We start from the raw sequence: 15,168 nt of genomic DNA on the forward strand, positions 1-15,168 counted from the left end.
GGTATTAGTCTCCTGGATAAGAGACATAGCAAATGGTTGAAACACACTTTTTCATTTTTTCATTTCTTTGATACCCCAATTTATTTTTCCTTTATTTAATTTTTCTAAATTTCTATGTATTCTATATCTAACCTTTAAACCCATCACTAGATTCCATTTTTCTATTAATGAATCTGACAATATATTTGGTTTCATTTTTGAAGAAGTTTTGGACTACAGAGAGGTTCAACTATGGTGGGGGAGGAGTACTTAGGTGGGTTGTCATTGGTGGGCTGCACATGGTTGGGAGGGAGTTCTCCAGGGCATGTATACAGGGTACATAGAAAGGCTTGGATATTTTCACAGTGGTTTCAGTTGGAAACAACAGATGAGAGAGTGCTGAATTCCTGACCAGGGGAGCTCAATGACATTCCCCAATGGAACAACAACAATTCCCCAAGTGCAATGGCAAAGACCAGTAAAGATGGATAGTCCAACAATGAGCCCTTGATACCGATGGCTCTGATTATGAGCCTGTGTGCCTGAAATATGAACTAGGCCTATAGCTGTGGGGTGCCTAAGAGTTACCTCCTGAGAGCCTCCATGTTGCTCAAATGTGGCCACTCTTTAAGCCAAACTCAGCACGTAGATGCATTGCCTTCCCTCCAGTGTGGGACATGACTCCCGGGGATGAGACTCCCTGGCACTGAGGGATTACTACCAAGCACCAGCTGATGATGTAACTACAAAAAGACCATAAACAAAGAGGTCAACTCAGACTGGCAGAATATCTCAGCCTACATGTAATATCAGGTGTTAAAAACTGCTTTTTGACTTTGGATAAAAAGGGGGAAATGGAAAGGACAAGTGAGTTTATATGGCTAAGAGTCTCCAAAAAAAAGAGTCAGGAGGTCATCAGGGGGTGATGCTTATGCACACCTCAGCAGGGTAGATGGAATCCCAGGTGCTGGTTCTCCTGAGGGCTGCAGTGACCCACAGGTACTATGGTCAAGGCAGATGGCTCTGGAGTTCAGGGACATGTCAGTTGGCCCTACTTGGGAGTTTGTGTTCCTGAGTGTGATGAAGTTGGACTCAGATATAACCTTTCTACACATGCCTCTTCTGTCACTTTTACCAGACCTGTGGTTGGTGTTTGGGTTGGTGTAAACTCAGGAGACCTGAATCTCTGAACTGTCCATGTGACAGCCAGGCCCTGGGCCTCAGCACACTTGCAGCTCCTCTGGTTTCTTGGACTTACCCTGGCCAGCTGATAGGGAGGTGAAGAGGGTCAACCACCACACCAGGGAGCCAAGATTGCTTACAGCTGCAAGCAGGAGGATTGCATCCATCATCCATGTGAAATCTGAACCCCCTCTTGGTGTAGAGGGGGACTGCACATAGCCATCCCAGGTCCACAAGATGGAGGAATAGAGAATGGATTAGAGTGGACTTACTGGTGTTCTGCTGGGGAACTATTGTGATTAATAAGGGAAGAAATTGTAGTAGTGATGTGGAGAGGGTGGCCATGGTGGCTGCTGATGGTCGGGAGAGAGAAGAAGAGATATGGTTTGGGGGCATTTTCAGGATTTGGAGTTGTCCTAGGTGGTGCTGCATGGACGGATGCTGGATGTTGTGTGTCCTGTTGTGGCCCACTGGGTGGACTGGGGGAGAGTGTGGACTACAATGTGGAATCTTATGTGGTAGGTGAGAAATTGGAGGGGAGATAAGACTGGAAGCAGGGAAGCCAGTTAAGAGGAGGCTGAAATCATGCTTGGGAGAGATGATTTAGGCCCGAACCAGTAGAGTAGTGTGTATATATGGAGGGTGACTTGAAGAGATATTAGGAAGTAGAACTGACATGGATGGGTGAGAGATTATGTTTGGTGTGGAAGAGGGCAAGAATCCCAGATGACTCCTAGAAATCTGGCAGGTGTCATTTACTGAGGTGAGAACTAACAGGGGAAATAGGTTTGGGGTGAGGGTGTAGGCTAAAGAATTTAGTTGTGGGCATTTAGGTTTGAGGTGCTTGAGACACAGCCAGGTGTGTTCAGGGGACATCTGGAGACCAGGACCTGGATCTCGGAGTAAAAATGCAGGACTAACAAATTAGCTCATTGCCGCTTCCACATTTTTTCTCTTGCCAAGTCCCACACTCTCAGAATGTCAAGGCCTTTTCAATTGCTTATCTTGACAGTAGATGAAGGTCAGATATCCCCAATATGGAATACTGAACTCCAATTATCAATAATGCTACTATGTGTTTGTCACTAAGGGCAACAAGTTCCCCTGGAATTGTGTTCCCAGAGAAAAATACTTCTTTTTCTTTTTTAAACTGAAGGATAATAGCACTGGTGTCTCTGAAGGATCAGAAGGAAAAGGATGATGATAAGCAGATGCCACATTCTACACAGGTATATAAATAAGCTGACTTTCCTGTTCTCTAAAGCTGAATCTTTCTGATGCTCTGACTGAATAACATATATTATACCAGGTATTATAAATGCTGTAGTTGAGGGGTTTAAAATAAAGCACAAATCTGATTCAGACATCTATGGAGGGGAGAGGAAAAGTTGTGGTAACATTATTGCTTATTTGGTCGCAACACAGCAATGCTTCTTCAGTCCTGATGCCCCAAGATAAAATTTTCTTTATGGCATGTGCCCATTCTTGCCTATTGTCCCTGCTGGACAAATGATGGGAGTAAGACGTCAGTTGGCAACAGGGGTAGTAATAATCTCTACAAAATTTCAAGGAAGTACTTCATAAACTTCCTCAGCAAAGTTCATATCAACGGGTAATTGGCAGGCACCTGGCCTCCTGGAAGGCACCTCACATTCAGGTGTTCAATTCTGTCTGATGTTTTCATAGAAACAAATGCAGCCTCCTGGTGCTAAAGTCACTATGAATTTTCTCTTTATATTGAAAACAGGTTGACGTGAGTTCTGTTTCTAGTATAATACAGGGAGGGGAAGAAGCTCCTAGTCAAGAGGACAAGTAAAATGATAACTTGTTGATGTACCCTCTTGTTTGACTTAACCAAAATAGCAGTATCTCTTTGCAGATCCATGTTTTCTTTTCCTTTTCTTTTCCCTTTTTCTTTTCATGTGAGTATGGTTTCTCCATCTATGATTTGGCCCTGAATTCTGGGAAGAGAGGCAGGAGCATAGCCTAATGGAGGGCATGAGCGATGCACAATGGGCAATGCAGTGAGCCAGCACTTTTCAAACTCTGTTCATGAGAACATCATTCTGAAGAGAGAGATGGTTTGAAAAAAATAAGGGATGTATGTGTGGACAATACATTTTGGAAACACTGTATACACAAAGGAAAGGCTCTGAGAAGTCCTGCAATAGAGAAACAATTTTACTTTGTCCCAGCATTTCTAAAACTCATTTGATCATATATTCTCTTTTCATTTCTCTTCACATCTCAGTGAACTGCGGTTATCTGGAATCCATTTTAGGGAATGCTGCTAGAAGCAATTGATAGGGATGCAACTGATCACATTTCCCCCCCTCCCTATTAGAGTAACTTGGGATAAAGTAGCACCCATATTTTCCTGGTCTTTGTTATTGCACACATTTCTGGAATGTTTGGGTCCATTGAACAGCTTCAGTTTATACAGATAAGGGGAAAAATTGATCTTAATTTAATGACCAAGAATCCTGAGGTTGTGAATACCAGTTATGAGATGTACTTTCTAGAACTCAGGGTAGAGAGTAACAATACGCAGAATTCTGAGAGCAGGGGCAGGCCCAGGACAGTTCCTGGAATGTAACAAGTTTCCTGACATATGTTAATTTTCTCATGTATTTTCCCTAAAATTTATTTGTCAGAAAATAGAAGCCATACAGGGGTCTTAAAGATCCCCCCAAAATAAGACTTGACTTTAGAAAGAAAATTCCCAAGAGTTTTGTGTCCAGACACAGTGGACTCATGGACAGAAAATCATGAGCTGTCTCATGTCTTCCAAGTGGGCATGGGGACATTTCCAATTCAGAGTTTGGTGCCCCTCAGCCCACCAGAAAGCTTGAATTAACCCCAGAAGGCAAGCTGACTCGAAGCTTGTCTTTAGCCTGCTGTTTCTTTAGCTCACTCCTGTGAAAGAACATGCATTAAGATATTTTTGCATTCTTATTTGTTGGAATTGACTCAGAAGAGTTAAGTTAGCCTTGCTTGTCACTTGTTCAGACATTGGCCTTGCTATTTCATTTCCTTCGTGGGTGTCTATCTTTTGTGTGAGGAAACCCTCTCCTCATTAATTGCCATAAAATATAGGAGATGACACAAACAGGATTAAGAACTAACTTTCTTCAAGAGTTACTGGAGCCCATGCATGTGTTTATGTCTCTTTCCTCCCTCGCTTAACTCTACTTGTAGTCCCCTGTAGTGAGAAAAGGATCTTCATCCACTTCAGACCCTTAGGGTTGATCCATAAGTGAATGTTGCCTGCATTGTCAAGAGGCAGTTATAAAACTGTGTACTGAAAACATGGCAAGGAAGGAGAAGGCAGAAAAGGGGCAAAACAGTAGAGAGGGGATTCTTACGTGGAAAAGGCATTGTTCTGTTTTTCACATCGGATCCCCTTGCAGTTGTTAGGTTCATCGATAGCTCTGGTCTCATAATAAAAGTAAAGCTGGTTCAATCCATTGGCAAAAGCCAGCAGTACCAGGCAGTAGATAAAGAGGAATTTGAGGATATCAAGCAGCATGCGCCCCAAAGAAATCTGCAGAGGCCCTAAGTGGGAGTTGGCTGTGAACAGGGATATGAGCCGCAAGGAACTTAAAATGTTGGATATTGCAAAGAGTGCTTCTGCAATCAGGGTTGGGTGCCACATTTCCCATTCCTCTCTTGGACGAGAACCATTATACTGAAAGAAACAACAAGAACACAAGATGAGCATTTATAAAGCTTTTTCCTCTCTCCTCCCTTCCAAATGCCTACAATGCCATCAAGCATTTGCTTATATAATGGGCCCCACATCAATACATGTTGCTAGTAACCCTCTTAGTCCCACTCATTTACAAATATATACCCAGCACATACATGTAGAAGGATGAATTTCTGAGCAATCACCTGTGGTTTATTGACAGATACTTTCTAACTCTGAATTTACCAGATTGCAGGGGAGTATCACTGAAATGAAGCCAATGGTATGCCCAAGATAGTGGGATAGTGGAGCCAAATTGCCCTGCTTCTTAATGAGATTTCAGATCAGGTTTACTTCTTCAAATCCCCACTTTGTTCTGAGCACCACAGACAATATATAGTTACTGATGCACAAAGGATAGAGTCAGCCTCCCAGGTATGCAGTGTTCATTCTGACTCCTGCTGTCTGAAGTTTGGGACTGATAGACTCTCCTTAGGGAGCAATTAATAGGAACTTTCTGATGAATTTCTAGCAAAGTCTGTAATGTATTCCATACTACGCAAATGGCATGTCAACCTTCCAGGTAGGAATTTGGTACTGCACCACACATGGATGCATTTTATTGTTCCTTCGACAGTCCTACAAGTTAGAATGTCCCTCTAGTACAAACAAAGAATGAGGGGGTTGAAGGAGTGGAAGAGTCAGTACTCATGGGGTTGGTTATCCAATTTTCAGCCCTTTTTCAGCTTCAGGGCTTCTGGCTCCTGGAATCTTAGGGGGCATTCTCAAAGGAAGATGACTTCATTGTAGGGCCTGAGCTCCAGTTCAGGCTTCATTACTTAAAAACTGCCTGTGTCCCTTAATTTCACCATAAAATGAGGCTAATGCCTTCTTCTGCACACTCCTATATACATATTTGTGATTCTGTGTTTGTATGTGTAAGTCTGTGTGCTCCATAAGGGAAGATGTCATGGAAACACAAGGAATTGCTTATTACCTTCCCCAGGACAGAAGGAGAATCTGCCTGGGATTCTATCTGAGATATGTTGCCTAGAGCTTTCACCTAAATATTCCAATTTCTCAGGATTAAATGTAAACAGCTTTCCTGAGAAGATGTTGCATTTGGGACTAAATTACATTGCTAGCATTTCTAAAATGCACTTCAGTCCCAATGACAGAGACAACTGGTGCTGTTGAAATCATTTATGTATTGAACATCCTTCACAGTCAGAGGTATTTGGGGAAACCTTACCACATTTTCACTTATTTCAGATAGACTTCTTAGGTGACCAATCAGTTTTATGCATTCTTGGCCATGTCTTGTATTTCTACATTTTCTCTTCCCAAATGTATTCATTACATCGCTGTGAGGAGTAGGTGTTGTTATGCCTATTTTACAAATGGAGGAATGGGAATCCAGAGAGTCAGAGTGACTTAAGATCACATACCAAGGTGATTGGCAGAGCCAGGACTGAAATTCAGGCCTCTGCAGAGTCAGTCTCTCAGTCTTACTATTAAATATTACTTGTATATTTGATACCACAGCACAGATGTCAGATAGGCCTTTTGAGGTATGTGTGAGGAATGGAGCCCCTTTGCCTGAGAAGAAAAGAGACCTATGTTTTAAAACTAAAAAGTATCAACTGGAACATGTATAGCTCTTTAGGCTTTTCCCTCACCACAGCCAGACCTGTAATCACTGGGAAGTGCACTGTCCATGGAATGGTACGTCTGAATTTGCAAGAGACTTGGAAGTGTGAAAGATGATTCTCAGAGCAAATCTATGCACTGCATATATAGCTTTGGAGAAAGATATCATAGAATGTGAGAAGAGGGAAAAAAACTTGGAGCTTACCTTGCACAGAGGTCAGCAAACTTTTTCGGACAAGAGCCAGATAGTACATATCTTTGGTTTGAAGGTCAGTCTCTGTTGCAATTACTCAGTTCTTCCATTGTAGCATTAAAGCAGCCATGGACAGTATGTAACCAAATGTGCATAAATGTATGCTAACAAAATCTTATTTACAAAAACATGAGGTGGGCTGGATTTGGCATGTAGGCTAGAGTTTGCTGACCCCTGGTCTAGTACACTGGTTTCCAAACTGTATTCCCTTCAACCTGAGGGTTCAGTCAAGGGATCTAGGGCCAGTCTGGGAGCCAAGGAGGAGGTCGAGATGCCTCATTTCTCAAGCCAAACTCAGTTCTTTGAGCTTTTTTATATATTTGAGTTCTGTCTAAGATTTCATTTAAAGAAGTATTTCAGTGAAAGTAAAAAGTTTGCAAACCATTGATCAGGACCATTCTTATTTATCAAAAGCAGAAACTGAGGCTCAAAGAGGTAGAGGGATTGCCTTTGGTAATCCAGCTTTTGATAATCAGAGTGGAGATTAAATTCAGATTTCCTGACTCTTGAGTCAGGGACATTGTGAGATCAGTGGTTCTACTTAAATTCTCTGAGATGGAATGCAGCTGGAAAATTGGCTTTCACGCCTTTCAAAGGGATGTGAACTGCATTCTGTCAATCCAAAAACATAATGTGAAGGTGGACAGCCTATTGTGGGGACTCAATTGTAATAAAGATTTAGGGGGTAATTTGGGTCTTTAGCCAAATGTTGACTGAAGAAAGGACAACAAATTAGTGGGTAACAAAGTTCAGATTTTGTCTGTACATATGGGAGCAAGGTGGTGGTGGCCTAGAACTAGGTGATACTATCCTAGAGGGCAAAAAGACAATTGTTCTTCAGTTCGTAAGGTTGTCTGGGGCACTGGGGGGGGGGGGGCAATTGTGTTTATTTTTGTCCTTTTGAATACTTTGGGTATGTGCCTTTTTGTTCCTGTGGCCGTAGACCACATGAGGTGTAGTACATGCTATTGATCAGTTTTTTTTGCTCTAATAATGGATTTTCTTTAAGGCCAACTTATCCCATGGCACCTCTGTACTATCTCAGATCAACAATGATCTGAACTGTTTCAAGTGCCTGGAGAGTAGCTTTTGTGGCTTTACCTTATAGAAATCAGCTCAGCCTACTTGGGGAAGTTTCTCCCAAACTGGTGTGCCCCTGCAGATTGGTGTCCCAGATTCTGCCCATTTATATGATTCCATGTAAATCTAAATTCTGCATGTAACATTTCTTGGCTTTTAAGTTTTCCTTCCTTGAGATGGACCCAACTTCTTGGCAAAGCTCTCCTTTGAGCTATGCATTTGTCAGTTGAAGGGCATTTACCAGGGCATGGTTCAGCTGATTTCTTCTTGCCCTCTGTGGTGGGGAAGCGTCAAGTTTCTTGGAGGTTAACACTCGGTGATGTTGGTTAGGCTATGTGATTAGCTAATGCTGAACATCTACAGAGACATTTTTCACATCCCCAAGAGTTAATCCTTCCCTTCATCTTTTATTCTAAACTTTCCTGTTGAAATAAAATCCATCAATTTCTAGGTTGATAATTTATGGTCCTTCCAATGTATAGATTATATAAATACCACTTCCAAAGAAGAGAATTTTTTTAGTTAAACAGTGTTACTTAGTCAGCAGAGTGCCAGAATGACATAGATTTCACCCAGGTACATTAACAAAGGTTCAAACATTTTCCTTGCCAGTTTTTTCTTGTAAGGAAGTTGTAATTATGAATTAAACAATCACCAAATGTTTAAGGCATACTCTTAGGCTCCTTTCAAAAATGGTTCATGGATGCATTCAATATTCATGCCCCACATAACTCCCAAGGTTTTTAAATTTATGCAATATGCATATTCAGGATACAAAAATAAATTAAGTTGTTGGAGATTTGGGGGCCAGCCATATTCCCATTCTGAAACTCCTTACTGTGGGATTTAGTGCTGAAACATATGACTGACTAGACAATCTCGGGGACCAAATTGTCACACTTTCCTTATGCCTGAGAAGTTCAACTCAGGGTAGAAGGAACACGGCCATCCTATTATCTAATAAGTAACAAACCTGAACTCTGAGCCTGTGATTGTCTAGACAAAGGAAAGTATTGGGCATGAATCTATTTTCAGGCTAACTCAGGTTTCACGTTGTGGGGGGAAATCATCTGGGCAGCCTGATGCATGTGTATTTAAGTTATCCAAATTGGTAGGGAACCATAGGGTGGGTGATATTCAAAAAGTTGTATTCATAACTGCTTGAATGACCTCACTGGGTGTAGAATGGCAAACATTCCAATTTACCTTGACATAGGCCACAATCTTCAGAGAAATAGTTGCCAGGTAGAGGGAGTTCATTGCAAAATCCATCAAGTTCCACCAGTCATGGATGTATTCAGTAAATCCACCGTCCCACATTTCCTTAATTTCTCCCCAAATAAAACCTGAAGAATGGAGGCAAAATGTTTATTTCTACACAGGGTCAGTCCTCTCCATTCTAGCAAGATTCGCCAAAATGAGGAAAGATGAAATCAGTGAGTGAATTGGAGTCAGTGGAGTGAAGTCCCTAGAGATAGTACTCACTTAGCTCTCTTTCTTTACTTTCCTGTCTCCCTGCTCTGAACATGCCAAATGTAATGGGCCTTACCTGAAATGCCCATATGTTGTACTTTTTTTGGCACTACTCACTGTTAGCATTGTTACTATAGTTAATGGAATGCTGTTGCCATTTTGGGTGCCTGATTCTATCTTCCTTCCCATTTTGGGGTGGGAATAACTTCATCAAAAAATTAATTAGTTTCTACTAATTTGCTAGACAGAAAACTTGTCAATGAGTTTTGAGGTAACCTTACCATTGACCAAATTACTGGACCCGGGGGCCAAAGCTAGGCAGTGAGGCCTAAAATAATTTAGGATTATTTTCCTCTTTTCTCCTTTCTCCTCTCACTGTATGGAGATTTCATGGAAATCTGCTTAATGACATAGATGTTCGTTTAGCCTTGGAATGTGGAAAGCAGTAAAAGATAGAAGTGGCCATGGGGTAGGGCAAAGATTCTCAGACTTCAATGTGTGGAGGGTGACCTGGGCATCATGTTAAAATGCAGATTCTGATTCTATAGATCTGGGATGGGACCTGAGATTCTGTATGTCTCACAAGCTCCCAGTTGATGCTGATACTGCTGGTTTGGAGACCACATTCTGAGTAGCAAAGGCTTAGAGGATGGCAATGTGTGGGAGGGTCCAAGGCAATATAATTATGCCTAGAGATTATTGTGGAGTAAGTATCTAAATAGGATATGTACACTGAGCAAGTACTGTGGTTGTGTGTAGCCACAAAAGAGCAGCAGATACAAGAGCCCCTTGCTATGGGAAAAAGGGCTTTGAATAGACTGATCAGCACATGCCCTGCCTAGCTTTCCTGAGGACTCTTCTGGCTGACACCTGGCTTTCTCCCTAAACCAACTGACAGTTAACTACTCTGTCCCTGAAGACTGTAGTCATCAGAAGCAAGATAGGCTCTGGAAGCACTGCCAGTTTCATTGTGGACCAGGCAATACTGAGTGAATAGGGCCCGAGGCAGAAGGAACCACATTTCTGTGACTCTCAGTAAAGGGCTACCCCGTAGCACAGAGGGCAGTGCCCTAGATTAGGGCAAGTCCAATAGCCTGTTTTGGTCCTTTCTTCAGACTGGCAGACAGTCTTGCCATAGATCCTGGCTCCTTTGACTCACCTAGAACCCAAGGCAATATCATCCATTCCACGACAGTTGGGGGAGGCCCCTGTACATGGAGGTCTGTTCTGACTATGTGCTGAGAAGCCAGGAGAAGCATGAAGAGGAAGGTCAAATAGCTTGCTGTGTGGCAGATAAACTTGATAAAGGGCTTCTTGATGAACAGCCCAAGGTTGCTCCTGGGTGAGATCAGATAGGCTATGGACAGCATGGGAAACAGAAAGCCAATGGTCATGCAGGTCAGAAGCTTGACTACCCAGTGTTTCCGCCGCCATCCAGGGAAGCCATCATACCACAGGGTGGCAAGCAACTGTTGGCAGTTGGGCTGAGCAACAAACTGGGAAAAGAAGAAAACAAGTTAGGCATCTGGGATATCCAGGGGGAAGTCTACATTTATAATCCCTCTCCTAGTTTTAGCCAGCTCGTGCAAGGAGATGCCCGACCAGCCACAAGAAGCCAGTTTTCCAGATTCCCATGAATGATTCTAACCCAGAGACAGCTCTACATGTCAAGCTATGAGACTAGAATGTCCTTAGGGTTGATTTCTTGTTTCACATATTAAAACAAAACCTTTCTGCTCAGTGTGAGCTTTGGCATGCCTCCCTCTCTCACCTCCTATGATGTTAGAGCAGTGGTTCTTAAATCCTGACTCTGAATCAGAGTCAGCCAGGGAATACTGAAAAAAAAATAGAGATTCCCAGGTCCCACCACCAACATAAGAACTCAGAATCTTTGGGGAGTAGAGCCCAGGAAGTTGTTCCAAGTTTAGGGAATTTACATGCATCTTAAGAGAGACTCTTGGGATATTTCATTTCAAATTTATCGACTTTTACTCATTCCCCTTACATGAGGTCATAACAAATGTGCTCTCTATTTGAGAAAACACAAACAGGCAGGGAATAAGCCCATGCCTGTGGTTATGGTTTGAAATAGAAATGAGTTCCACTTTTGAATGTCTTTTTCACCTTTGGTTTTGAGCACCTCTTGATTGGTTAGTAATGTATCAGGTTGTTACTTTACCATCTATTTTAACACTCTCTCTAGTCTAGACATGCAGGGAAGGAAAAAATATTTAGGGCTCAACATTAAAATATTTTATACTAACTAGATGGGATTTTACTTAAAGGCAAACTACAAAGCATCAGTGATTAATAATTAAGGAATCGTAGCATTGCAAGTTGTCCTCCAGCTGCTACTTCCTGGTAAGCAACTAAATAAGGAGCTCAACTGTCTACCATGATTTTAAATACTGACTACATTTGATGGCTTACACACATGTTCCTGGCTACCCATGGGGCAGGTTAAACAAAGCTATACCATATATCTTACTAGTGCAAAGAAAGTAAACTATTTACATCATTTACCCAAGGTAAACTTTAGACCAACTTTCCTGTTAGTGTATCTGTGAAGGTCACTAGCTTCCTACTAAAACCATTTTTCTCTTCCTTGAGTGCACAGCTCGATTACACTTACCAGTCTCCCTTGCAGTGAGATTGGCCACATGACTAAATTTTCTCTAACGGAACGTGAAGATAAATGATGTGCGCCACTTCCAGACTTGTCCTATAGGAGTCTCCCATGTGTGATCCTCCATTTTCTTTCCCCCTTCTAGCTGACTGGGATATGGAAGCCCCAGATGACCTAGGGGTTTCGGTTAGCTTGTGTCTGTCAGTGGTCACTTGAGGAGAGCTACCCCTGCTGACCAAGGATATATGCAAAAAGTCAAAAAGCCTGTAGTGTCTTTCCATTCTCCTTGCCATCATAGCCTATGTAAAAGGCTGGTATGGATAGGATGGAAAAGTCCAAGGGTAAAGTAAAACATTTGGATGCAGTGGAAAAAGCACTGGACTGAGAGTCAGCAGGTCTAGGTGCTAATGTGGCCCTTGTGCTGTGACTTTAGGTAAATCACCGAATTTCCCTGAGTCATCTTTAAAAGCTGGGAAGTTCAAGATATGGAATGTGATGGCTCTTCCTCTAACTAGCTGTGTGACCTTTAGTAAATTCCTTTCCTGATTTGGGGCCTCATTTATTCATGAAAATTTTATTGAGTAGTTTTTTATTTGGATGCAGTGGTTTCCAATTTTGATGAAGTCTAATTTATTTTTTCCTTTGTTATTTTTGCTATTGCTGTCATATCTAGGAATCCATTGCCCATCCAATGTCAAAAAAATTTTTCCCATGTTTTCTTCTCAGAGTTTGGCAATATTATCATTTATATTTAGATCTTTGATCCATTTTAATTGTGTATTGCATTAAATACGGGTCCAACTTCATTCTTTTCCATGTGTATATCCACTAATCTTGGCATTATTTTTTTTTTAAAAGACTTCTATTTCCCTCATTAAATTGTCTTGGCAACTTTGGTGAAGATCAATTGACCGTAAATGTAAGGGTTTATTTCTGGAATCTGTATTCTATTCTATTTATCTCTTTATATCAGTACTACATTGTCTTGATTATAGTAGCTTCGTAGTAAAATTTGAAATTGGGAGGTGCGAGTCCTCTGACTTTGTTCTTCTTTTTCAAAAAAAGTTTTGGTTATTCTGGATCCACTGCTTTTCCATTTGAATTTTAGGATCAGCTTGTCAATTTCTGCAAAAAAAATCCAAAAACAAACAAACAAGCCTGGGGATTTGATAGGGATTGCTTTGAATCTGTAGATCAGTTTGGGGAGTATTGTTATCTTAACAACAGTAAGTTTTCCAATCCATAAACACAGAATATGTCCATTTATTTAGGTCTTCTTTAATTGCTGTCAACAATGTTTTGTTGCTTTCAGTATATAACTTTTATACTTTTTTCGTTAAATTTATTATTAAGTATTTAATTATTTTTTATACTATTGTAAGTGGAATATTTTCTTAATTTCGTTTTTGGATTGTTCATTGTTACTTTATAGAAGTTCAATGGATTTTGTATATCTAACTTGTATCTTGCAACTTTATTGACCTTATTTATAAGCACTAATATTTTTTGTGTGTGAAGTCTTTAGGATTTCCTATGTACAAAATCATGCTATCTGAAAATAGAAATAATTTTACTTCTTCCTTTCCAAACTGGATACTTCCTTATTTATTTTTCTTGTCTGACTGTATTAGCTAAAACCTTCAGAAGAGGTGGGGCAAGATGGCATCTGAGTGAGTGCACCTTACGGTCTCTCCTGTGAAGAGGTGACCGAGTGGGGTTGGAGTCTTGCCAGAGCGGGGTGTCTTGGGGGCTTGCAGGTCAGGGTGTGTGGACATCGATTAGGAGAGAGAGTGGCAGAGGTGGTGCTTGCTAAAGGTAGAACTGCAGCTTACAAGTACAGAGGTCAGAAGCTGTGGACTGGCAGGACCCTTCCCCCTAGGGCTGGTAACCGCAGTGTTTCCTGAGAACTATTGGTTGTGCAATGGTGTTCCTGGGCCCCATGGTCCCTGGATGCGTGGTGCCCAGATCAGTGTCCTCTAAGCCCCCATAGCCTGTGTTCCATGGACCTACCTGCCCTGGGTCTGCAGAGTCCCAGACTTCCCTTTCCCAAGTCCAGTGCTCATGGTGTTCTGGGATTGCCTTAGCCCTCCAGTTTTGGACTGACTCCATGGGTGGGAGGGATTCAGTGGGGGGTGCAATAGGGGGGCCTGACTAGTGTGGATTCGATTTTCTGGTGTTCCCCCCCCCCTTTTTTTTTTCTATTCTTTTTTTCTTTATTTGCGCTTGGAGGAGCATACCGGTTGGCTTGGGGAGAGTCTGGGAAGAGAGGAGTGGCAAATCTACTGAGAAAGCCTGATTCACCTAAATACCCTGGGATAGGAAAATTGGCCTGGGAGAGGGTGGAGTCAGAAAATCAACAAGTCCTCTCATAGAACACCTAAAGGAGAAGGACTGTAGGAGATGCTTTTCAAGCCTCCGATAGCATATTTGGGTTTCCTGGTGAGGTGTGAGTGCTCTCTCTCTGGAAATTAAGAGTCATTGTTTTCTCTGTGGAGCTGATTCAGCAAGGACCCACTTGAATCTCCTACCGGACCTCTCAGGCAGCTTTCCTGATGCCTGGGAAAGAGGGAAGTGAGGAAGGGAGAAAAGGGGGAACATCAGATCCCTAAGTGTTTTATTTAACTACAAACAGGATTCCTTGCTTAAAACTTTCCCTAGTATTTGGTTGGTTTTTCCTTCCTCTTTATCCCCCCAAAGCCCTTTCTTCTTTCTTTCTCTTTTTCTTTTTCCTACTTACTTCCCCACTCCCTTTTGTCCCTTTTTTTTCTCTTTCTTTCTTTCTCTGCTTTCTTATTCTTACATTAGGTGCTGCAGGGAGAGCTTTACATTTGCTGTATTTCCTCATCCTCCATTTACTCTTTTCTGTGTATTGATTTTGGCCACCAAAACTATTCCCTTTCCTCTACATCTTTCTATCCTCCATCATTGATTGTTTCTCTTACATTACAACTCTAATTGTTTGCCCCCCTATTTTTTTGACTTTTTACTACTAATACCTTTGTTCTGCTTTATGCCTTATATTCACTCTTTATATTATTGTCCTCTCTTTTCTCTTTCCCTTTTTCCTAAACACACAGGCCTCTTAATTCACATGGTATTCCTCCCCATATTCAGATTACCATCTCATTTTATGTACTCTACTTTTCTTACTGTTATAACTCTACTTACCTTATGTGAATCTAATATCCTTTCTCCTATATCTCACATGGTTCCTCTGTTAATATTTAATATCAGTAC

At 41.6% G+C, this 15,168-nt stretch overlaps 1 protein-coding gene across 2 annotated transcripts in view; it reads right to left on the reverse strand.

The window, feature by feature from the left end:
• Positions 1-15,168, reverse strand: part of TRPC5 (transient receptor potential cation channel subfamily C member 5) — a 425,684-nt gene that overhangs the window by 102,973 nt on the left and 307,543 nt on the right. For both annotated transcript variants that reach the window (XM_058291577.2, XM_058291576.1), the window contains 3 exons: positions 10,465-10,801; positions 9,039-9,178; positions 4,527-4,849 (listed from right to left, as the gene is read on the reverse strand). In XM_058291577.2, the coding sequence (XP_058147560.1) occupies positions 4,527-4,849; positions 9,039-9,178; positions 10,465-10,801 (800 nt within the window). The remainder of the gene's footprint in view (positions 1-4,526; positions 4,850-9,038; positions 9,179-10,464; positions 10,802-15,168) is intronic.

The sequence above is a fragment of the Dasypus novemcinctus genome, chromosome X, assembly GCF_030445035.2.
Source record: "Dasypus novemcinctus isolate mDasNov1 chromosome X, mDasNov1.1.hap2, whole genome shotgun sequence".
NCBI classification, from domain to species: Eukaryota; Metazoa; Chordata; class Mammalia; order Cingulata; family Dasypodidae; genus Dasypus; species Dasypus novemcinctus.